Source organism: Epargyreus clarus, unplaced genomic scaffold (assembly GCF_041222505.1).
Source record: "Epargyreus clarus isolate Ecla_fem2 unplaced genomic scaffold, WU_Ecla_fem_2.2 ptg000032l, whole genome shotgun sequence".
NCBI classification, from domain to species: Eukaryota; Metazoa; Arthropoda; class Insecta; order Lepidoptera; family Hesperiidae; genus Epargyreus; species Epargyreus clarus.
The window spans coordinates 831,603-857,300 of NW_027332237.1; the positions used below are offsets into that span (position 1 = coordinate 831,603).

At 37.4% G+C, this 25,698-nt stretch overlaps 1 protein-coding gene and 1 non-coding gene across 2 annotated transcripts in view; both read right to left on the reverse strand.

Moving 5' to 3' along the window:
• Positions 1-23,286, reverse strand: part of LOC140755212 (facilitated trehalose transporter Tret1) — a 28,407-nt gene extending 5,121 nt beyond the window's left edge. Inside the window, exons 1-3 of the mRNA XM_073090424.1 lie at positions 22,417-23,286; positions 9,399-9,567; positions 4,472-4,659 (exon numbers count right to left, since the gene is read on the reverse strand). Of these exons, the coding sequence (XP_072946525.1) occupies positions 4,472-4,659; positions 9,399-9,567; positions 22,417-23,286 (1,227 nt within the window). The remainder of the gene's footprint in view (positions 1-4,471; positions 4,660-9,398; positions 9,568-22,416) is intronic.
• On the reverse strand, positions 8,942-9,013 carry TRNAG-UCC (transfer RNA glycine (anticodon UCC)). Its single transcript has one exon. It is a non-coding gene; the product is annotated as a tRNA-Gly (tRNA).
• Positions 23,287-25,698: the final 2,412 nt, after the last annotated feature.

Here is a 25,698-nt window from a genome sequence, read left to right on the forward strand (position 1 = left end):
AGATGTAGCAAAGCATCTGTGATCTGTGACCGACGGTAGGAATCTAATCTTATCTGAGTTCGCGAGATGTCCGTGAGTGGCAGTAGCCACTTACCATCAGGTGGACTGTATGCTCGTTTGTTAAATGTAGTGTCATCTATCTTTCATTTAAATAATGTAATTTAGATTAGATTTATATTTATTTACTGTCATATGATTAATCGTTTGTTCCTAAAATAACACTTGTATTCCGATAAATAACAGAACAAAACAACATCAGCAAAAACATTTCTACTACATTAAATTGCAATAACTATAGTTATAACAAACCTATAACAATAACATTCATTGCAATAACTAGTAGCAGTTATCTGTAAGAATGGAGAACACAAAGGTCTTGAAACAAAGCCTAGGTTTATACGTAACTAGAGTACAGGTAATAAAAGAACGAACAATGTCCTTTTCTATGCTTAAATAATGCACATTGTAGTAATTGCGGGTAAAGCGGGCTTGGGGGTAAGGGAGCTGTTCGTGTAACCGCTAGCTAGCTATGTGCTTTATATCGCGTCTATACGCTTGCCAAAGCAACGCAAATACAAATGTGTGGATAGTGTGTCACTTGGTTTGTGTAGGTTTGTAAGTGTTTATAGCATAGCAATATATATTTTGCTTATAGGGAAAACGAGCGTTCAGTCCATCTTATGGTGAGTACCTACTGCCACCCATGGATGTCTATAAAGGTCCAGAGGTTTAAATCCCATAACTCGGATTTTTCCAAATCAGGTGCGTATTATAACTTAACTAGTTTTTGCCCGCGGCTTCGCCCGCGTTTAAAAGAAAATAATATAACATACATGAAAATTCGTACCTTTAACTTTACTAAATATCATCACTTGATCAAATGCATAGTTTACGATTCAAATACTCGATACTAATATCGATTAAAATAATCGATGTTTTGAGTCCAAAAAATCGATTCTCCGATTAATCGATCTTAGATCGCCATCCCTAGTTCCTGTGGGATTTCCGGGATAAAAACTATCCTATGTGCTTTCTCGGGTCTCAGACTATCTTTGAACAAAAATTTCATTAAAATCAGTTCAGTGGTTTGGGCGTGAAGAAGAGACAACCAGACAGACAGACAGACAGGCAGAGTTACTTTCGGATTTATAATATTAGTAAGGATTATTACTTGGTTTAATGGTGAAGGAAAACATCGTCAGGAAATCTACACGCCCGAGAGTTCGAAAAAAATACGTTGTAAACAGTGTCAAATTCTACCAATTTGCATTTAGCCAGCGCGGTGGACTGACCTAAATCCCTCTCACTTGGCGACCCGTGCCCAGCAGTGGGATAGTAGTGAAATAACGACGACCCATATTTTAGTATACTTATATAACCATATTTACGCCTGTTAATTATAATTATTATGTACACTATTTTCTTGTAATTTTTTTATAGCTTTAGCAAAATAATTATCGCTGTTGTCATTGTCAGCTCGTAGTAGGGAGAGTGGTTAAGTCTGCTTTGAAATTGGTTTTGTAGAATGCGGGCATTTTAATTGTCTCTAATACAATGACATAAGGCTGAATCGAATAACATGTTAAGTAAAAATGAAATAACTATAATTAAAAAAAACACGCTTTTATAATAAAATCAACTAAAAAGTTGAAAACATTCTTTCATACATGCAGGGTAAGATAAGGATGTATGTTGATCTCTCTCTACTGAAAAACGGAGTTACTTACTGACAAACATACAAGTGAAGCATTATTTAAGTAGAATAGAATAGCAGTGATAGCTTAGTAATAGCAGACAGAGCCTAGTGGTTAAGAAACTCGGCCTCTTGATCGAGGGGTCCGAGGTTTAAAGCCCAGACCTCTAATTTTTCAATGTTATGTGCAGCAATGAGGTGATACTAAATAATAATATAAGTACATACGTACACATATAAACTCGAAAAAAAGTGCGAGAAGCACTGATTTGATCCTGATCCTGATCTATAAATATATTCTAGGACATTTCTAAGATTAAAACATTTTTTTTGAGAACTCCCAGATTTGTTTACAAAGTTTTCTTGAACCATTGCATTATGAAAATTAATTTCCCGTTATTTTCCTTTTTTTTTAGTTTAAAGTTTATTTTATTACTTAAAATTTCATATATTTAGTAATTATAATTGTAAATAACATAGATATAATATTTAACATCTAAAATTATGGCATTTAATGTATGTAGAAATTAATAAATTAAAAAAATTCCAGTAGGTACGCATATTAGGTACATTGAAAAATCTGGAATTTGAATCCTAGATCCTCATGTATGAGACCGAATTTCGTATCACTTACGCTATCAAGCAAGTCCCTAAAAGATAAATCGGGAAACTTTTAGCCGGATCATTGTACAACCTTATTATCCTACGCTTATACCGAAATTGACCTTACACCAAAGGAACAAGGTTCAAATCCGCTCAAAATTCCCGCCTCAAAGATGTCTATGTATTTATTATACTGTCCTCTAATTTTATTATACTGCTGCTATTACGGAATTTAATTTCGGTGATTTAGTACTTTGAAGCAGATTGTATCTACAAAGTTAAACGTTTGGATGGGTGACCGTTAGTGGTTGATACGTGATGTTGTTTTCCTTCTTTAAATCATAAGTCCCTATTTAATTGACATTCAACCTGTTGTGTCTCACAAATTTATACCTTTTGCCCGCGGCTTCGCTCGCGTTACCAAGTAATATTATTAACTAAGAAGATTTTAACAAACTTTCATCCTCTATTTTATCCCCTTGGCGGTAGAATTGATCAAAATCCTTTCATAGCGGATGCGTCATAACATCTACCTGCATGCCAAATTTCAGCCCGATCCGTTCAGTGGTTTGGGCTGTACGTTGATAGATCACTATGTCAGTCACCTTTAAGCTATATATATTTAGATGTGGTAGAACCCTTTGTGATTCGACTCCGGGAGTACCATGATACCTATTTCTGCCTAATAACGGCAGTGTTAGGTGCTGCTGTGTTCTGGTTTGAAGGGTGTGGTAAGGTGGACTTACTTATCCGACATTAAAACTTAGTCCTCAAAGGTAATGTTACATCTATTTCCGACTTAGGGTAGTAATCTCATCTTATCTGGGGTTCATTATGGATGTCCATGGGCGCCAGCAGCCACTTAACATCAGATAGACACAACCCACTATTACATGTTACTATCGCTAACTTTAAAATCATTTCAAAAATTACTTTAATTCTTATTACAATCTAACGACTTTGCTAAACTCCTACGAATAACGTTCCATCACAACCAACTTTATGGAATTTCGTCGATTTGTTGCAGCGGTGGTTAAAATAATTGCTTTTGTTCGACAACTAGAACGATTGCTTTAAGTTGGGGTCAAATGTGGTCAACATTTTGACCACATTTGACCCCAACTGTTTTGTTTTGCTTGTTATGTCGACAAATAATTATAATAAATGTAAATTAAGTATGACTGTATACGTTTTACAAAGAATTTATATTTTTAAATTAATTTATTCTTTTTTTGATTATTTTTTCTTCCTTATTAGTCCGTTAGTAAGTGAGAATCAAATCTTGCAAATGAACTTTAAAGGAGTTAATTCCAACCGATTGAGTTAAAATATTTTGTTTGGTTTGGACGACAATGATATGTTTAGTGACGCCATTTTAAATCCAACATGGCGCGCGCCACAAGATGACGGATCAATAATTTTTACAACCCTTGAAATGGGTATCAAATTTAAGGATTTTCTAAGTATAAACAAAAAAGTATATATGAGAACGTTTTTAGTATAAATTTATTTAGTAGACAATTTATATAGCAAAACGATAAATTTGGAACAGAATAAGGAGTCCTGTCAGAGGTCTACCATGAATGAGCTACTACCCCTGAGGATAAAATTACGTACGTATAAGTATCTATTAGGATTATTTAGGTGACTTCCCACCATCTCCTAAGATATTTTAGGTTTTTTTTTTTTTTTTTTTATATAATATAAGAGTAGCAGACGAGCATGCAGTCCACCTGATGGTAAGTGGCTACTGCCGCCCGTGGACATCTGTAATCAACTCCAGATAGGATTAGATATTCCTACCTGAGGTCGGCCACAGATGCGCCGCTACCCCTGAGGACTAAGCTGGAACGCCTCGGAAAAGTCTGTCTCCCTTACCACACCCTTCAAACCGGAACACAGCAGCGCCTACCACTGCTGTTATTAGGTAGAAATAGGTGTGGCGGTGGTGCCGCCGGAGTCGAACCACAAAGGGTTCTACCACCTTCAAAGCATAAGATGAGTTGCTACCCTTAATGTAGTCCACATTTGAACACTTAAGTGTACAATAATGATTACAAAGGTATTCCAACCTTTAAAAACTCCTTCAGAACCAATACGCGAACATATGCGAAAACTAATACATAATCTACATTGTGTGTAAAGAAGCTTTACCTACTTCAAAAATAAAATTACCTGAGACAGCATAGTCAGGATCGAGCAGCAGAATCCTCCAAGGAAGGCGGTGATGCACATCATCCGAACAGAGGTCGCGAGGACGGTCAGCAGCCAGGAGATGCTGCAAGGTGCTGCAGCTAGAGAGAGCACTCGGCGACGCCCGTGACGCATTGCAGCACCGCCCGCCATGCCTCCGAACAACGCCCCTGGAAACAGGTGAAAATGATGCTTTTTAGATTTAGACTAGCTGACCCGGCAAAAGTTGTGTTGCCATGTAAATAAAAAATGTTAAGGGTGAACAACCCTTATCACTTAGCGGTATGAAAAATAGATAGTAGACGATTCTCAGACCTACTGAATATGCATATAAAATTTGGTAAAAATCGGTAAAGTCGTTTCGAAGGAGTACGGTAACTTTGTGACACAAGAATTTTATATATTAGATGGGGTATGGACAAGCTTACAGTTCCTTGTTTGAAAGTGCTGTATGGGTACCTGAAACCAATTACAGATGTATTGCCACTGTTACGGAATAATTTACAGCGCTACGTAATCAATCTATCTTCTTTGTTAATCTAAACAAATAAATATGTATATAATACTTGAAGTACCTTTTTTGTAATGTAAGAAACAGCTTTTTATTAATGAGTTACAGAAGTATATAGGCAATAATAATCTAATACTTTATTGCCTCAATATACAATTTAAGAGAAAAGGAAAGATTTACAAAAAAGAAGAAACAAACACAAAATTGTAGAGGCAAAAGGAGATGGCTCAGCGTTTGCTGACACAGAGTCAGGGTTCCGTGCAGCGCTGTTTTTCAGCCACATCCTTGTCCCTCAGATGTTAAGCGGTAATAAGTGACCGCCGCCTTTTCAAGTACGTAGGTACTTGTGAGGCATTTTTGTCTCTCTGTCGTTGCATCCGTCTAATTGTTCTAGCTAATCTTCGAGCCAGCTGGATAGATTTTGACCATTGACAGGAATTTCACTGGCAGTTAGTTATAAGTAACAAACTACTTTTATTTGAGAAAAAGAAAGGTTAAAAAATCCACGAAACTAACAGAGTATTTACACTTTTACGCGAGGAAACCGTACGATACAGCTTTTAATAAAATATAACAAAATATCGTCCCAGCAGTGTGTACGTTTTATTTTGGAAGTAAAAGGCAATATTATCCGTACCCATAAACAAAATGGAACGAGATTAAGCACAGGCAGCAAGTAATGATCAATGGTGGAACATGGTTCGACTTGGAAAGCACCATGGTCTCTATTTCTCCAATATTAGCAGTGTAGCGCTGCTGCGGTCTATTTTGGAGGGTATGGTAAGTGAGGATACTTTTCCAAGACGTTCCAGCTTAGTCCTCAGGGGTACCGGCGCATCTATGGCCGACCTCAGGAAGGAATATCTAATCCTATCTGGGGATGATTACAGATGTCTATGAAAGGCAGTAGCCAGTTACCATCAGGTGGACTGCATGCTAGTCTGTCCTCCTTTATTATAAAATAAAATCTTTAACCGGGCTTTCGGAACCTACCCTTAATAAAATATAACAAAATATTGTCTCAGTGCTGTCGTGACACGGTATAATCAATCGTAGTACGCTCCGACGTATATTGATTGTAATGGCATTGTCGTGTCGCCGCTACTAAAAGGTTTTACGACTTTTAAATTGATGGTTTACTTCGTTTTATTTTGGAAAAGGCAATAATAACCTAACTCGTAAATAAAGTAGAACAAGGTTAAGTAAAGACAGCAAGTAATGATCAATGGTGGTACTCATGGCTTGACTCCGGAGACACTATTGCAACTATTTCTGCTAATAACAACAGTGTTTAACACTGCTGTGTTCTGGTTCGAGAGGTGTTCCCGCTTAGTCCTCAAGTGGTAGCGGCGCATCTATAGCCGACCTCAGAAAGGAATCTTATATTATCTTGATTAAATGATTACAAATGTCTGTCTGTCTGGGTGGCAGTAGCCATGTATTAGAGTGGACTGTATGCTCGTCTACCACTTGAATATAATAAAAAATAATAAGACGTAATAAATAAATTTATATTAAAATCGTTTTCAAAACAATGTTGTTAGTAACGTTATCTATACTTATAATAAATCTGTAGAGAGGTCAATTCTGTACATGAAATATATTTCCAAAATAACTATCAGGGGGTGATAAGGGATCGATACTGATGCCAAAAATGCAATCAGTAAAATTTTCGTCTGTCTGTCTGTCTGTATAACCTTTATAGAAACAAAAACTACTCGACGGATTTTAACGAAACTTGGTACAATTATTTTTCCATGTTCCATGTTCCATGTTCCATGTAACAACGCAAGTTCAATAATAAGACGAATCCCGTGGCATAGCGGTCACCATACTGATCTGACGCCAGAGGGTCCCGGGTTCGATCCCCAGCCTGACAGAAATCTACATGGTGAATTTAGGTTTCTGTTTCTGGGTCTGGGTGTTTGTGTATTTTTTTCTGTGTGTGTACATAGCACCCACGATACAGGGAATCCTAGGGGCTGTGAGTGTAGAAAGCGTTATAATAAAAGCCTGTAAAATTGTGTAGGTACTGTTACATAGTAAAGGATTCCTGTATCGTCCTACGTAGATCTTTTTATAAAATCTCGTTCCTTAGGAAGATTTCCCTTGCGTAAAGTCACGTTTATTAAATAGACCGTAAACGCTACATAGACTGACTAACAATATAGACTCCGAATGGAAATATTTATCTGGTAAAAGATTGCCTCGATCTTTTTGTTGAAAGTAGTAATGAGCATATATCTGATAGGAAGAGGCTACTGCCGCCCATTAACATACATATAAAATGTGATTAATTTTTAGTCTGAGTATTAACCATAGATTATACACTATAACCTAGAAGTCTTAACAACATGAAAGGCCTCGGAAAAGTATGCCTACCCTACTACAACCTTCAAACCAGCAGCAGCGCTTAACACTGCTATTATCAGGCAGAAATAGGTGTGGTGGTGCCGTCGGAGTCGATCCACAAACCTCTACCATCTTTATAAGCCACATTAAGATGAACCCAATGAGTTTCTTACCGGATCTTCTCAGTTGAGGTCGCGTTCCAATCTGGTAGTAGTTTAAGAAAAAATATTCTAACTGACAAGTGGTCAGTGCCTCCGTAAGCCTAAACAAAATAAATATATTTCATTTTATTTGATTATGTCATTGAAACTTTATATAATTATGACACCGGTTAGGAGTCTATTCTGTTATTCATCTACAACAGCACGTGACTCTGTTGACGTATTTCAGTTTATCGAAACAGTGGATCTACGAGTATCAATGAGTATCGATTATATAATGGCCGGTTGCCGTGACAGATTATATAAAGGTTTTATGGGGTTTAAATCATTTTTGTGGTCTTTCAATCGGTTTCAATGTTTTGATGAATAACAGTAGCTGAAAATGTAATCTGATTAACTGATTTTCATTTTTTAAATCGCTTTGTGCACTCACCGCCCCACACTAGTATTCCTTGTATCGGTTGCTATGGACACACACAGAGACAAATACACAAACACCCAGATCCAGAAACAATTCTAAATTCATCATTTACAAATCTGTCCGACCGGGTATCGAACCCAGGACCCTCTGCTCGTTACACCGGTATGGTAACCGCTCCGCTACGCGGGTCTTCAAGATTTTCTCGGGGATATAAAATGTAGGACCTGTATTATATGCAATGTGAGAGATTTGAATCTAAAAACATTGAGCACGAACCTGAGCGTTCCGTACCTAAAAACGCCAATACAATACCACTGTATTGCTTACAGATGAAACTCATTTTATTATTCACTTACTTTTTGTTTTTAATATTTGTTGTTATAATGGCTTATAGTAATACAAAGTCTGTAAAAAATTCAAATGTCTATCTATTACGGTTACTAACATATGATTACGGTTAAGAGATAGAGCCCTATAAGAGACGGATGATAGCGGAGGCTTAAAAGCAAAAGGAGGATCTTGTTTTTACCCTTTGGGTATGTCAAATCAAATCAAATCAAAATTTTTTATTCAAAATAGGTTCTTTACAGATCACTTTTTGAATGTCAAAGCAACTACCACCACTTCACAAGGTGTTTCGTTATGGAGAAGAAGCGGCGAAAGAAACTCCATAACACACATCTTTTTAAAAAAAAATGTTTTTGACAATGTTAACTTAACGTAATGGTACATGTGGAGCTGGAGCTAATTCAGACCACACCGTTTTGTCAGTCAAATGGAATGGTATGGAACCCTAAAAACACTATACTTAGCAAAGTATTTACGAAACATAAATATCTTAGTGAATTATTTCTTTACGTGCAAATATTTGTAGTTTTTTTATAATGTTTAAGTTAAACGTCGTAAAATAATGAAATTACATTTTTACTTTATATAGACACAAAGAATTGTAGTACTAGACGATGCACAAAAAAATACAAAATCTCCTGTAATAAAAATCAAAAGTGTGCGTTGGCCGGGAATCGAACCCGGATCAACTGCTTGGAAGGCAACTATGCTGACCATTACACCACCAACGCCGTTGACATTGTACGTGAATATAGCTTACATACTCTGTTACTATTCATTTTCCGACTGACTTTCAAAATCATTGAAATTTGTAGTTACAAGTGTTTTAATAGAATATCTATTTACTTTGTAAGAGTTCTGTATAATGGGAGTGTATAATTATTGCACATTTTATTTATCGCATTTTGAAACATTGAAATAATAAGGAAGAAATGGGTGTATGAAGTCTCACAATTCGAAATTAGCCAAGGCTTTGGATTGTGGCCTAAATTCCTCTCACTACACAACCACCTATTTCTAGTGGCAGTATCCACTTACCATCAAACTGCATCCTCTATGCTACTCTTGTATTATGTACAATTAATTTGTTATTTCATAAAAATCAACTAAACTCACCAAGAAAAGACAAAGAAGCAAGCCAAGACGCCTGCTGGTCTGACAGCTGGAAGTCGCGCCTGGTGGCGTTGGCCCCAGGTCCCTGCAGCGACGCGATCGCAGGGGAACTGTAGCCCTTACCCAGGCCGGCTGAGAATGGTGCCAGGGATACCGCTAGAGCTGCTAATACCTGCAAAGACGTATTTATTTATAGTTGGTAACACTTGTAAAACGTATATTTATATAGAGCTGTTAAAACCTGCAAGATGTGTGCTTATATAGAGCTGCTAACACTTAAGATGTAACTGTAAGATGCCCATAGTAACTGTAGATGTAACTGTAAGATGTCAAATAGAACTGATAATTGTAAGACGTGTAATTATTTCCACAGAGTTGCTAATACATGTAAGATTTGTATTGATATAGAGCTGTTAAGACCAGTAATATGTATATTTATATAGAGCTGCTAATACATGTAAGAGTCCATATAAGGAGCTGATAATAACTGAAAAAAGTGTTAATAGTTAACGCTTATCACTTTATAACCTGATTTCTTAGTGTCACTTATTGTGAGTGTCAAAGCGTCCCGTGGCTAATGTAGATCTTACTGATTTATATAGTTAAGCAACTTCTAACACGGTATGGAATTGGATGGGTGACCGCTAGTGGCTTACACGTGCCTTTCGATTCAGATCATACATTAAGTTGTACCAGTTGTTATCATACATACAATTGATTTTTTTATTTAGATTTATCCTAGACCTATCTTAGATCATAAGCTTTAAACGTATAAGACACCTTTTCCATCAAAGTTTAATAAAGAACAATTTACACTACATTTTATAAAACAAACATCGTAAAGGTATTGTTAAAATCGATTCATTCTGCGTCACGTCCTCTCCGTGCCTATCGATAGATTCATAGGCAGATAGAATCGTGTTTTAGAAAACAGAATTATAATACTATTAAATAAATCTGTAACGTTTTTGGAAATAAGGCCATGTAGTAAGGCCATATAATTCAAATTCAAATTCAAATTCAAATCTCATTTATTCAAAATTGATTCATATAGAATACTTTTTGAAAGTCAACAAACTACCACCGCTTCGGAAGGTATTTCGCTATGGAGAAGAAGCGGCGCAAGAAACTCCATACGTGTGCATATTTGCATCTTTTAAAGGTTAAATAATATACAATTTTACATAGTGGTACATATAATTAATTTTTGATGTTGGAGCTGGAGTTGTCATACCATACGGATTTATCGTTTAAGTACTGATTTACATTATAATAAGCTTTTTTACATAAAGTTAATTTTATAGTAGATTTAAACCTTTTCTCGGATAGATCGATAATGTCTTTTGGTATTTTATTGTAGAAACGAATACAGTTCCCCATAAAAGAATTACACACCTTGCTTAATCTAAATTGAGGTATGGCCAATTTATCTTTATTTCTAGTATTATAACTGTGCCTAATATAATTTTTCCAAAGAAGAATAATTTTTGCGAGCATATAAGATATTTTCATAAATATATTGACTAGGCACTGTCAAGATATTTATAGATTTAAACAGTTCTCGTAAGGACTCACGGGGGCGAAGACTATAAATGGCTCTAATTGCACGTATAGGTAAGAGGACGTACCCATACTTCTTGACATAATATATGAGTAGCAGACGAACCTCAAATAAGATTCTAATACGCACATAATTCAAAAAATCAGTGGCCTGAGATTCCAAGCTGAGACCACCCATTGAGAAACCTAGCTCTAACCACTATGCCATAACTGCTCCTCAAAGCATCACCTTCCTGGGATTCGAACCTAGGACTTCCTGATTGAGAGGCTAAGTTTTAACTATATAATCACTGAACCTACCTATTTTCCTATTCATCCCTACTATAACTCCTCACCTAAAAGTCTGGAAGAGATCGCTGGTCAGCGATAAGACCGCCTTTTGTATTGTCTTTTAAATTAGTTATTTATTTTTATATGTACCTTCTTTTACTGGTTACAATAAATAGTATTGATTTGATTTGATTTGAACAAAGAAGAGCTACTAACAAAGCCTCTATTCAATTCCTCAATATAATTTCCAGAAAACTATTGTCCCAATATCTTATTTCAATAAGTTTCCCGCTACTGATTTATCAAAACGTGCCTGGAGAGTAAATATTGGCAAACAACTCGAATATCAGATTCTGGAGAATGGAAATGCATTACGCTCTTGAGAAAACATTTCGATTTATATTTTGGGTCTTTCAGATACTTAGGTAACAAAATATTCAAGATATGATTATGTAACAAAAAGAATCTTACACAAAACGTAGAAGATATGAAATACAAAAAGAATATTCTTACATATTTCATAAGGAATAGTAGAATTGGACAACAAGTATTACTGACATCTTCATTGTTCGGTGTCAATCCATTACTGCCCCACTGTTGGGCACGAGTCTCCTTTCAGAGAGAGAAGGAGAAGGCCATAGTCCACCGCGCTGGCCAAGTGCGTATTGGTAGACTTCACATATCTTTGGGAATTTTTGTTTAAGGTAAACATCTTTAAAAAGCTGGTATGCAGGTTTCCTCACGATGTTTTTCTTCACCGTTAAAATAAGTGATAATAAATTTCTAAGACTTATATCACTTGAAAAATTCAGAAGTTGGGATTTAAACCTTAGATTAAGAGGAGAGGCTGTAAAAATTCTCAAAGATGTGTGGAGTCTACGAACTCGCACTTGGCCAGCGCGGTAGACTATGATGTAAAATCTCTCTCACTAGGAAAACACACCCGTGCCCAGCAGTGGGACAGTAATGGACTGACAACGACGACGATAAAGGGAGCCAACTAGCAACTAGCACATTAATCAATATAATTATGATGTAGTGATTATAAAAAAATATTTATCTCTTTTATACGCATCTCGTATTCATATGAAGCCACGTGTACCACGTGTTATGTATTTCCTAACAATAACCGAGCAATGAAAGCCTTGGGTCTTGTTGTATCGAGCACCCAGTTAGATTTCTACACGAAGTCATTTCTATCTATTATAAATTTAATCTAAAATTAAAATATTAAAAACTCCTACTAATATTAAAAAAATTAAAATATGTTTTATATGTTTATCTGTCTAATATTAAAAAATATGTTTTATGTGTTATTCCTTCGTAAATATGTTTGTTCGTTTGTTTGTTTATTTATTGTTATTTTAGGCAGTTTTCGGAAATTTTGTACAACACAAATATACATTTTAGTTTATTTTATAGCCATTATAATAGGGTTATTTTTAATCCCACTCATATAGACATTTTCAAATCTTTCTACGTTACTAGACCATACTAGATACATAATATAGTAAATAACTGTATTCAGGGAAGAAATTTAAATTCGTATTATAGCTGCGTGATCAGGACACAAAACATGTACTCTCTAGGTGTCAGACCGATATGGAAACCCTATGCACATCGCAAAGTACCAATAAAAAATTAACCAACCACCCAAAATTTTCAAATTTCGCAATTTCAAACAGATTATTTTGCAAAAAGGACATAGGTACTTTGGCGACACAAACAGCAAAGGATTCAAAATTCACTTAAACAAAACGAACACGAGATTAAAATCAGCTTAAACAGAGTTTTAAACGACACAAGTTAAAAGGGTGAAGCGAAAGGCGAGCCCATTTTAAATGTAACTTTTACAGCGGGGCCGTTAAGCTTGGATAATGAGTTCCTGCATATGTTGTTTTGGGAGAGCGAAAAAAGGATGCGGTAATTCTATTGGTAACAGCGCCATCTCTTATCGGATTAACGAAACACCAGGATTCATATTACTTGCCTGGTAATATTGTTCTTGTCCCGTCCTAGCTTGACATTTTAACGTTGTAATCGTAATAACCTCATGCTCTGATTCATCCCATGGGATTAATAAATGACCCAGGATTTTGTGGGCTTGTTTTATGTAATATATGAGTACCAGGCGAGCATGCAGTGCAACTGATGGTAAATGGCTACTGCTGTCCATGGACATCTGTAATCAACCCCAGTTAGGATCAGATATTACTGTCTGAGGCCAGTGACAGATGCGCCGCTACCCCTGAGGATTAACCTGAAAAGCGTCGGAAAAGTATGTCTCTCTTACCACATCCTTCAATCCAGAACACAGCAGCGCTTAACGCTGCTATGAGGCAGAAATATATGTGGCGGTGGTACCCCCGGAGTCGAACCGCAGAGGGTTCTACAACATTCAAAACATTTACTGACAAGTCTTATAGCTGTTATAGGCAAAATTACTCACACAATGTAATTTGGTCAATTAAGTGAAGAAACATCTATGTATTATTGTAGACTGTATACAGTTTTATTGAGTGAATTATATACGGTATAGTGTACTGCGGCTAAATTGCATAGGATTAAATCCCACATAATATAATTAGTTAGAATTAAGGTCACTTGATTTACTGCAGTACTTTTTCTTAATTCACCTTCAACTGCATGGCCTCATGTCAATGAAACAATCTGCTTCAGCTGGATCAGTGCCAGATACCTATTGACATCATTTGTCCATTAAAATTTTAAATAAATTTACGGAGGCACATCATCAGCCCCTTTCGTGTCCACTCTTAGGCATGGGATCTTAAAATGTGAGAATAAGAAAAGTTTATCATGCTGGATTGCGGATTGATGGACCATACGCACATTTGAAAACTTTTTCAGAGAACTCAAGTTTCTTCGTGGTTTTCCTTCACCGTTAGCATATAACAATTAATATGTCGTCGACGTCAACCCATTACTGTCCCACTGCTGGTCTCGTCTCAGATTGAGTAAGATTAAGCTATAGTCCACCGCGCTGGCCAAGTGCATATTGGTTACGTAGTAACAATTTATTAATCTATGGTATTGGTAAACTTCACATACCTTTACAAACTTTTGTTTAAGATTTTCAGGTATGCCGGTTTCCTAACTCTTCACCGTTTAAGCAAGTGATCATTAATTAACGATCACTTGCTTAAACGGTGAATTTCTAATACGCACAGATTTTGAAAACTCAGAGGTGCGTGCCTGGGATTTGAACCTCGGAACCCTCGATCACAAGGCCGAGTTTTTTAACCACTAGGCTATCACTGCCTTTAAAAACTAATATGCAAACCGCATAATGTCGAAAAATAATTAAGATTAAAATATTTTTTTTATATTCGAATCCCGGACCACAAGTGTGAGAGGCCTTAGTTCATACCAATATGCTATATCTATGATTTCAGCATCTTATGCTCTCTTATGACGTATTATGGAGCCCAGGGATTTAATAATATTTGAAAATGGAGTTGGTGCAGAGAGTTGGTGTAATGAGCTGACTGGTGAGCACATAGTACGGTTACCACATCCATCCTTTCCTGGATATGTGTTCGCGATTATCCGACTTTCCGATGACGTAAGCGTGGTAGGAAAACAACGGGGATCAAAGCGTAATGCCTTCATTAAGTCAGAGTGCTCTCGTAGTCACGATTAGTTGTGTGTCGTTATGTCGTGTCGTATGCTTAAATATACTTTGGTACTTCATTCTGTATACAATTTTACGAGTTAGTTAAAGCAAAAAATATGTAACTATTTAAGTAAGAAAAATAATCAACCACCTATTTCTGCCAAATAAAAAATCTCCGGCGGCACCATTGGCACATCTATTTCTGCGTAATAACAGCAGTGCTAAACGCTGTTGTGTTCTGGTTTGAAGGGTGTGGTAAGGGAGACAAACTTTTCCGAGGCGTTCCAGCTTAGTCCTCAGGGCTAGCGGCGAATCTGTGGCCGACCTCAGGTAGGAATATCTAATCCTATCTGGGATTAATTACTGGGATCATGCGGCAGTAGCAACTTACCATAACGTGCACTGCATTCTTGTCTGCTACTTCTATATTATAAAAAAAAACCTTTTATGTAATATACTTTTCAGCTTGAATACAATTCACTACATTAATAAAATGTATGTATTTCATTTCATTAGGAATATATTAAATCCGTACTAATAAGGCTTCATAATACTTAGCCTTATTTCACTGTACACGGAATATTATACTCTATTTCTCAAATAATAAGATTTATTTCAAATGTAGCTGTCATGACATGGGTATTAACATTAAGCATATGATTTTAAATCGTGTGTATAGGAGAATAAGGGATAGTTTTGTGTGTATCTTCTGCAAATCATTTAATCTCTGTCTGTTTTAGGGTTGCCAACAATAATATAAACCTGCTGTGTTCTGGTTTGAATGGTGTAAGGGAGGCATACTTTTCCGAAGCATTCCAGCTTAGTCCTCAGAGCTAGCGCGTCTAAGGCCGAACTCAGATTTCCTACCCCTAATCCTATCTGGGGTTTATTACACATGTCCATGGGTGGCAGTAGATACTTACCCTCGGATACACTGCATCCTCGTCTGATTCTCCTATATTATAAAAAAAACAACCCTAACATGCCTAATAGCAACAGTTAAACGCTGCTGTATTCCGTTTTGAAGGGTGTGTTAAGGGAGACATACTTATACGAGGTCTCGTAACTTAGTCTTCAGGGGTAGCACATCTTAGGATCTTAGGCCAAACTTATTTAGGGACCAATCGTATCTAGAGTAGCAATTTTTCAAAAAATAAATGTTTAAGACGAAGGGTGGCAGCCCTAGTTTTGCTCTAATATTCCCGCTAAGTAGCTACTAAGTTTCTGATAATCTTATAAGTAGACAAGATGTGTCAAAATGGGTGATGTTATAACCTAATACAATTATGTATTTACATGTAAGTGTAATTATTATATACTGTCTTTGAAGGGTGGTAGAAACACCACCACCATAGTAAGTGGGTGGTAGAAGTAGGTAAATAATTAAACGCTTTTTACACTCACATCCCGACACTATCCCCTGTGTCGTGGGTGCCATGGATGCCATGGTGCACAAATAGACAAATACATAAACACCCAGACCCAGAAACAGAAATCTAAATTCATCATTTAGGTATATGTCTGGCCGGGGATCGAACCCTTTGCGCGTCAGATCGGTATGGTGACCGCTTCGCCACGCGAGTCGTCATATTATACATACGTATGCTCGAAAAACATTACATTCCGCTGTGAAATAACAAAAACCTGACTGTCTAAGACACAACTTATGTCACTCCTACAACTTAGACGAATCCAACACCTCATAATTTAAAATCCGTTTATCCGTTTGGACTGCAGGGTATACATACGTTGTCCCTGTAGCTCTGGGACCAGGATATGACCTCGGCATCCCCTGCCTGTCGTAAAAGGCGACTAAAAGGGGGCTTCTGGGTCGCGGGCGGCAAGAGTGGGACTCGAACCACCCGCCCAATTCCTCCGGGAAGGACGGAAGTATATTTGGTCGTAAGCCGTCGTACACACTAGATGGTTTGGCGAGTTTTATACTCACCAGGGTAGAGCCCGACGGGGCAAGATGCTTAGAGGACTCCGGTTGCGTTTCTTTGGAGATTCCGGAGTCCTCTACGCAGCGTCGAGGATGGTCACCGGGAGGGTAAAAATTTAGTGTCGTAAAAATCCCATATAACCCCGTGTCGCTCCCACGGCACCGTATACCTTTTGATGGTTTCCCTTACTTATAAACGTTTCGATGTATAGATATTTTTGCAGTTGACTGTACATACCAACACGTTATGACTTAACGATTCAAATCCAATTAACCAACCGATTAGATCCAAGAGCTATTAATATTCAAACACACCATATTCGAAGGATTATTTCAGTTGATTTGAACATTACTTCGTAACAGTAATTAATATTCGCCAGACACAGGCGTAATTAATCATTCCCTTCAATCTCTATGAAAGGGATTGTCGAAAAATAAAAGCAAAAGTGAAGCTATTGATTTACTTTCGAAAAGGTTTTTGAGGAACAAAAGTTGTAAATAAACTTTTGATTTTGCTTCGTAAAAATATTTGGGTAAAAATGACTTACAATTTGTTATAATTATGTTTAGATTACTTAATAAGCAGCGATAGCTTAGTGGCTGGTAATGAGCCGTTAATCGTGGGGTTCGAGGTTCAATTCCCAGGCATGCACCACTGATTTCTCAAAGTTATACGTATTAGAAATTAATAAACACTTGCTTAAACGTTGAAGGAAAACTTCGTTAGGAAACTTATACGACTGAGAATTTAAAAAATAAACTCAAGGGTGTATGAAGTCTACTTGTCCGCACTTGGCCATCGCGGTGGACTACCCTTACCACACCCTTCAAACCAGAACACAGCCGCTCTTAACACTGCTGTTGTGGGCAGAAATAGGTGTAGCGGTGGTGCCGCCGGAGTCGAACTATAATGGGTTCTAACACCTTCAGATTTGCATGATGAATTCTGTTGTAAGAGACCTTCCGATTTAATCTTTAGGTAACAACTCATTTGTGGTCGACCACAAATAGGGAATCAACTTATCAGTTTACTTATCATCTGTATTGCATGATCATTTACTACTTTTATTCAAAACCTAAAACCAACAAGAGCAATCTAATTCAACAAGGCTTCACAAATTGATTCTCAACTTCTCATTAATCTGATTCGATTAAACCTATTGGATTCATACGTACCATTTGAATGAACTTATTCTAGTTGGAGAACCATTTATTCTTAATTAGACTGAAATAGCAAACGTTCATGCAAACCATCTGATATTGTGTGATTGCATATAACAGTAGCACTACCATGAGTTTACAAAAGTATTACTCGCTAGCGACTGCGTAAAATAAATGTATGAAAAATTGTACAGCACCTCTGGTGGTTACTCGTAGAGCTAAAATCCGTAGTGGCGTAACTCGATACATAAAAAACCTATCGAAATCAAATCGCTAGCGAATGTCATTATGATCTATTGCCATACAAATTCGGTCCCATGAGTCATTAATTTGACAGACGTTGTCAAGAAATACCGTAACGATAGTAGTTATGTTATTCACTAGCAAAATGACAATAAGTAGTTTTCTATTTACAATTTCTATAGTGGCGTTTCTATGCCAACTCATGGTAGTGCTACAGGGGCTCTACCAAAAGTCGATCACAGAAACATTATCACTCTTAATAACACCTATTTCTGCCTCATGGACTTCTGTAATCAACCCCAGATATAATTAGATATTCCTACCTGAGGTCGGCCAAAGATCCGCCGCTACGCTTAAGGGCTAAGCTGGAATGCCTCAGTTAAGTATGACTCCCTTACCACACTTTTCAAACCAGAACACAGCAGCGCTTAACACTGCTGTTATTAGACAGAATCAAGTGAAGCGGTGGTGCCATCGAGGTCGAACCTTAGTGGGTTCTACCACCTTCAAAGTCTTTCTCAAACTATACTGGGTCTTCCTTTCTAATCAATGCTATTGTTTAAATATCCAACCAATTCCGATAATAATTTTCCGCTAATTAGTCTTTTTTTAGGAGAGAGGAAATTAATCATTTCTAACAATAGGACTTGTCAAAACTGAGCCAGTTAATTACTTTGGCAGTTTTTCTGTTTATGAAACGTCAAAAGGCAATACTTTTAATGATGTGCGAGTCGGCCATTTTTGGTATTCGAGTACTTTTTTTATTTACTTATTTACTCTTTATTGTCCATGTTAAAAACAGTGTGGTGCAAAAGGCAGACTTACTGCTAAATAGCATTTTCTCCCAGTCAAGTACTCAAATAAAAAAGAATCGAGTACTCGAGTCCACAGTATTCACAATGTAATCGAGTTAGTTACGAAGTACTCGAGTACTGTAACACACAGTCCAATAACACGACTAAAAGGTGCCTAAAGTACTAAATTAAACGTTTGTCTATGAGGTACATACTGTAGTCAGTGTAGTGTACGAGGACCGTCAGTACTCGAGTATCACTGGTACTCGAGTATCACTTATTAGTGCTCGAGTACGCGAGTTTATGTAAGTACTCGAGTACTGACTCGAGTCGACCTGACTCGGCACATCTCTACTCATCGGCATACTTTAAACAATGAAGTTTGGAAATTACTCGCCTGCGAGGGTAATGTTTTTCGAGTTTATGTATGACTTATTCTTTGGAGTCCTTTTTTTTTTTTTTGTTTACGAGGGGGGAAACCTTCAAAAGGTACCCAGTGTCGTGAGAGCGACGTAGGGTTATGTGGGATTCTTACCGCACTAAAACCCCCCCGGTGGCCGTCCTCGGCGCTGCGTAGAGGGCTCCGGGATCTCCAAAGGAACGCAACCGGAGCCCTCTTAGCGCGTTGCCCCGTCGGGCTCCGCCCAGGTGAGCTTCGCGCTCGCCACACCGTCTGGTGCGTACGACGGTATGCGACCACACATACCGCCGTCCTTACGGCCCAAACGGCTTGACGGGTTCTAACATATGAGGTGTCGTTGGATTCGTCTTAATTGTGAATGTGATAAGGTAGGCTAAGCTCAGGGATAGCAACTCATTTGGCCAATCTCAGATAGGGATCTTGACTTATCTGGGGCTTACAGTTGTTGTTGCATTAAATACAGGGAGACATATTTTTCCGAGGCGCTCCAGCTTAGATATCAGGAGTAGCGGCGCATGGATAGGTAGGAATCTAATCCTATTTAGGGTTGATTGCACATGTCCATGGGCGGCAGTAACCACTTGCCATCAGGTGGACTGCATGCTCGTCTGCTACACCTATATTATAAAAAGAAATACCATCAAATGGACTGCATGATCCTTTGCTACTCCAATATAATACAAAAATATATGAATAGTATAATTTGTGACTTCTTTAAAAAGAAATAAGTCAAGAAAATTCTTCAATAAAGTAAAGCGAATATCAATCGCAAGATTTCTCTTACGGATTGGATAACAAAAGCGACGGTTTAGGTTTACTGTCGAGGGAGCGATCGGCGTCTATCGTTTGTTACATTGGATGGTATAACTTTGTTTGAATTACAACATTGTTTGTATTGTTTCAAACAGTGTATATCTATACTATGTGTTATTAAAAGAGCTTACTTATAATATATATAATTATAAACTATTAATTATGTTAAAAAAGCCCCTACTGCTTAACACGTTGCCTGCGTCATCATTTTCAATGAAATTTTAACTGGTGCTTTGGGGACCTAAAACATCTCGCAACTAATGTAGTCTTTGGTGCTTTGAGACCTCATCGATCTCCTAAAAAATACAGTTTCGAAAATAATTTATATCTTCCAAAAAACCCATGACATATATTTGACTTTTTTGTGTGTCAAAGATAGCCTATTGCTCTACATTTTGCTACTTCGCCTGCAGTTATGACATTAGAATAAACTACGAATAAAAATAAAAATAAGGTATCGACTGTATCTCCTACCGCAACCTAATAAAACAAAATCTGAGATATCGATATAAATTTGTTTCGTTTAATAAAACTTAAAAATTAAGACAAATGTTTTCATTAAAACATGCACATTGTTTGGTTGCATTTAGCGCAAATTGTATTAACTTGGTTTTTTTAGAAGCCTCAGTGCTGTTGAACCTCGGACCCCTCGATCGAGCCGAGTCCTTAACCACTAGGCTATCACTACCGTTTTCTACTTCAATCGTCAAAAATCTGAAAAGACCCAAACCATAGTCATATAAAATTCTATTTGACTGTTATTTTTATAGCAGTCTTCTATAAAACTAGTAGACATTGTAAACGGTAATTGTTCCCAGTAAACCTCAACCTAGCCATTGTTAGCCAAACCGTAAAAAGAAATCTTTCTTTAAGTCTTGGGGATTTTCCTTGTGCTATAAATATCTGGAAAGGGCATATTACATACAAATAAGGGCCTATGTCCATAATATGGACATAGGCCCTTATTGTCTTTATATTATAAAGAAGTCTGAATTAATTTTAATATATTTCTAGCCGAGTATTGGAATATTTATTTTTTTTGATTTCTGTCTCTGGGTCTGGGTGTTCATGTATTCGTCTCTGTGTGTGTGTGCATGGCACCCGAAACACATGATAAATCTTATTGTGGGAGTTTGAGTGTGTTTTTTATAATATAGGAGTAGTAGACGAACATGCAGTCCACCTGATAAGTGGCTACTGCCGCTAATAGATATCTGTAATCAACCCCATATAAGATTATATTCCTACCTGAGATCGATCACAGACGCGCCGCTACCCGTGATGACTAAACTGGAAAGTCTTGGAATAGTATGTCCCCCTTACCACACCCTTTAAACCAGAACACAGCAGCGCTTAACACTGCTGTTATTAGGCAGAAACAGGCTGTGGCTGTGGTGCCACTGGAGTCGAACCACAAAGAGTTCTACCACCTGTATATGTCCGTGGTACCCACGACACAGCAAAGATCATAATGTAAAGCTACTCGTATGTAACGAGTATAGGAACGTAAGTATAGGAAGCGTTATTGGCTATGTATTACAGAATGTATTCGTTGTCCCCCAAAGTCCCTCATGAATAATGCGCCCTTCGGTATCCCGGTCAAGGCCATTGTCAGGTTTTATTTGATTTGACCCTCTCCTTGCTTATGTTTTGATGTTATGGTACAAATATTCGCAGAATTATCCTTATATTTCTTATAACTCCTATCTCGAAGATAAATCATTTTATTCGTAGATATATTAAGGCTAATACTCGTAACAGCAGTGTTGAGCGCTTCTGTGTTCTGGTTTGAAGGGTGTGGTAAGGGAGACATACTTTTCCGAGGCTTGGAATGCCTCGGAAAACACACTTAGTCGTCAATTTTTATATTTATATGCGAAAGCAGCTAAATGGTGTGTTGTTTTTATTAAGTGATAACTATGTAGATATATATCTGTACACGGTATGTTTTCCTAATAAAATAAAATAAAATAAATCAAGTATAGCTGCGCATCTGTGGCCGACCTAAGTTAGAAATATAATCCTACCTGGGGTTGATTACAGATGTCCTTGGTGACAGTAGCCACTTACCATCAGGTGGACTACATGCTCGTCTGCTACTCCTGTATTATAAAAAATAGTAACACTTTTACTGAAAAAAATATAGGTATATGCGTAAAAACTAGAACATAAAAGCTACTAACCTGCGGCAAATGCCTAGACCTGCGCGGCGCCGGCGTTTCGCAGCCCGATAAGCATTTCCCGTTTGGCACCGCCTTCGGTATCTCCTCTTTCACTTCCTGCCTCAATATCGGTATGTTGTGCTTCTCGAAATACCCATTTTGTATCATCTGGTCTAAGGATACCTCTAACTCGCGTACAGCTACCACTTTTCGCCCACAAACAGGGTCATCTACAACCATCTTCCTGCAACCCGATACTTCTGAGAACTTCACGTTCTTCTTTGGTTCCTCTCGCTTCGGTCTTTTGTCTTTCTCTGGTAAATCCGTTGTCCAATACCGAGCATTTTTTTCCGTTAACCGTAGGGGTTTACAAACTGCTACGTTTTTCGGTTTGTCTGTTAACGATATCGGTTTTGGAAGATTCACATTCGTGATCGGTTTTCGTTCGTAAATCTCCTGTTTTCGCTTAATCTCGATACGTTCGTTCGAATAAATTTCATAAGACTCCCGCGGCCGCCGCTTCTCATCGATTCTGAAGTCGTAGTAATCTTTCTTGTACCTCCTGTAACTCCGATCCTCGTTGTAATAGTACGTCCTTGGTAAAGAATTGTATTTTGTGTCGTAACTTGTGGGTAGGTTAAGGTACTCGGGTCTAATTGGTCTGAATAAGGATAACCGGCCTTGCGCTTCGTCGAAGTCTGAATAAATGTCTTCGTAAACATAGCCATTTTTTCTTCGAGGCGGATCGTATCGTTCGAAGCGTTCTGATCGAAAGCGGTTGGGCTCTGACCGATTGGGGTCGTATCGATCGGGCTGTCTCCGTCGTCGGTCGTACTCGTATTCGAGATCAGACCGTCTCTCGTACAGAAGCTTTTCCCTGGATCCCGCCATTGTTATTAGATTTTTCTGGAAAAGGAAAGATAGTATTTTAATGAGGGATTCGTGGAATCCGAGGGATTGGAGGAATCCTTTGAATAGCCTGCACGGAAATGTAGGCGCGAATTTCGCCAGGTTTTACGAGGGTGGCGGAAGGCATTTGTTGGGCGACCGCTGAAATATTAAGTTGGGTTGCGGCGTGAAGCAATTTTTAAATTAGAGCTTATTGTCGTCGTGAAATATGTTCAGATGTTTTTACGACTTACTTCAAAAGATAATTTTTTCTCTCAATATTTTTAGTAACTTTCGATTGTGAAATGGTTTACTTGTAAATACATATATTAAAACTTCTTCTACTGCTTTATGCCCATTATTTTTCTTATAATTTATTTTATTTATTAAAAATGGATACTGACTACTCTTAATCTATCCAATGATATCCTAAACTAACCTAAATTCGAAATACAACTGCTGCCTATTAAAATTTACAAATTACAAACGTTGGTAGCCGAAAATGGAATTGCTAGATTATTGAAAACATTCAATCTCTTATTCTAGTTAGTATAATTTATCATATATCAAATATTATTTGCACAGCATCAAAATAAAAAATCCACATTATTGTTTATTTGAAAATAGTTTTAATAAAATTCACAACATAATTCAAATTCACCGTTATAAGAAGTAATAGTTAATTCATCATAATAACACAACTTTGAAAAATACAAGGCGCCTGGGATTCGAACCTCAGACCGACTGAATGACCGAATCAACAACTAGATTATCACAGTATTAAATTTGGACAACCGTATACTAAATATGAGATTTAGTACGTATTCAACAGAAGCGGAGCTGAATGCGAAGATATGTATAATGGACGGACGTGAAACATATTCCACGTCCGTGAAACTATGTGGAACATTTAAGCTGCTTACACACGAGGTTTTTTTTTATTTATTTTTATAATTACTATCTGGATCATTACGATATATAATATACCGACATTATTATATCGATCACTTGAGAGATATATTATTTTGAAGTTTATTTAAACACTATTCATGCGATAGCTGTGTTTCAAAATAAGTTAAAGAATAGAATAAATGTAAATGTAAAATGATTCATCCTTTTTCCTTTTTATGAAGATATTAATATATTTGAAAGGTATTTTTTTGCTTATAATATACTTACAATACCATATTAAGTATAGTTCATAAAGCAGGTATGAAATGATTTCATCAAAGCTAACTAACCCTTTTATTCATATATTTTGGTGAAGTAACATTTGCAAAAATAATCATTTTGAATCAAGAGACCCCTGCAATGTTAACGCCATTTCTAAAGAAGGTTAATAATAATTGCAATAAGCAATTTTAATTTTTATAAATAGAACACAACCGGAAACTTTCTAAACAAACAGACGCTACTAAACCTTTTGAAGGTGGTAGAACCCTTTGTGGTTCGACTCCGGCGGCACCACCGCCACACCTATTTCTACCTAATAACAGCAGTGATAGGCGTTGCTGTGTTCCGTTTTGAAGGGTGTGGTAAGGGAGACAGACTTTTCCGAGGCGTTCCAGCTTAGTCCTCAGGGGTAGCGGCGCATCTGTGGCCGTCCTCAGGTAGGAATATACAATCCTATCTGGGGTTGATTACAGATGTCCATGGGCGGCAGTAGCCACTTACCATCAGGTGGACTGCATGCTCGTCTGCTACTCCTATATTATAAAAAAAACCGCTTCAAAACCGCCACGTGTGTCGCCAGCCTAACCTACATGCGGTTCATATAATATTCCGATACGCTTGCACGGAAATCCGAGCTTCTAACTAATTGGATTCTACGTGCAGATGTATGCAAATCTGAGTTATTCATTTTACATATGAACTGATTCAATAGCTTAACTAAGTTATGAACCCTTTATTGTTAGATAGTTAATATTATTCGATAGTTTGCGAAAATATATTTTTACAAAGTTATTTCATTTGACATTGCTAAAATCCCGTTATTATTCGACTTCGGAGGTACCACCGTCACACCTATTTCTGCCTTATTGTTAAATGCTGCTGTGTTCGGCGTTGAAAGATGGTAAAGGATACATACTTATGCGAGGCGTTCCAGCTTAGTCCTCAGGTAACGGCGCATCTGTGACTGGCTTCATGTAGGATCTAATCTTATCTGGGGTTGATTATAGATGTCCATGTGCGGCAGTAGCCACTTATCATCCGGTGAACGTGCTACTTCTTTATTATTAAAACATACGATAAGGTAGACTTTTATTTTGTCGAATTTTGAAATAAAAATCTTCATCATCAACAACCCATTGCACACTGTCCCACTGCTGGGCACGGGTCTCCTCTCAGAATAAGAAGGATTAGGCCATAGTACACCGCGCTGGCCAAGTGCGTATTGGCAGACTTCACATATCT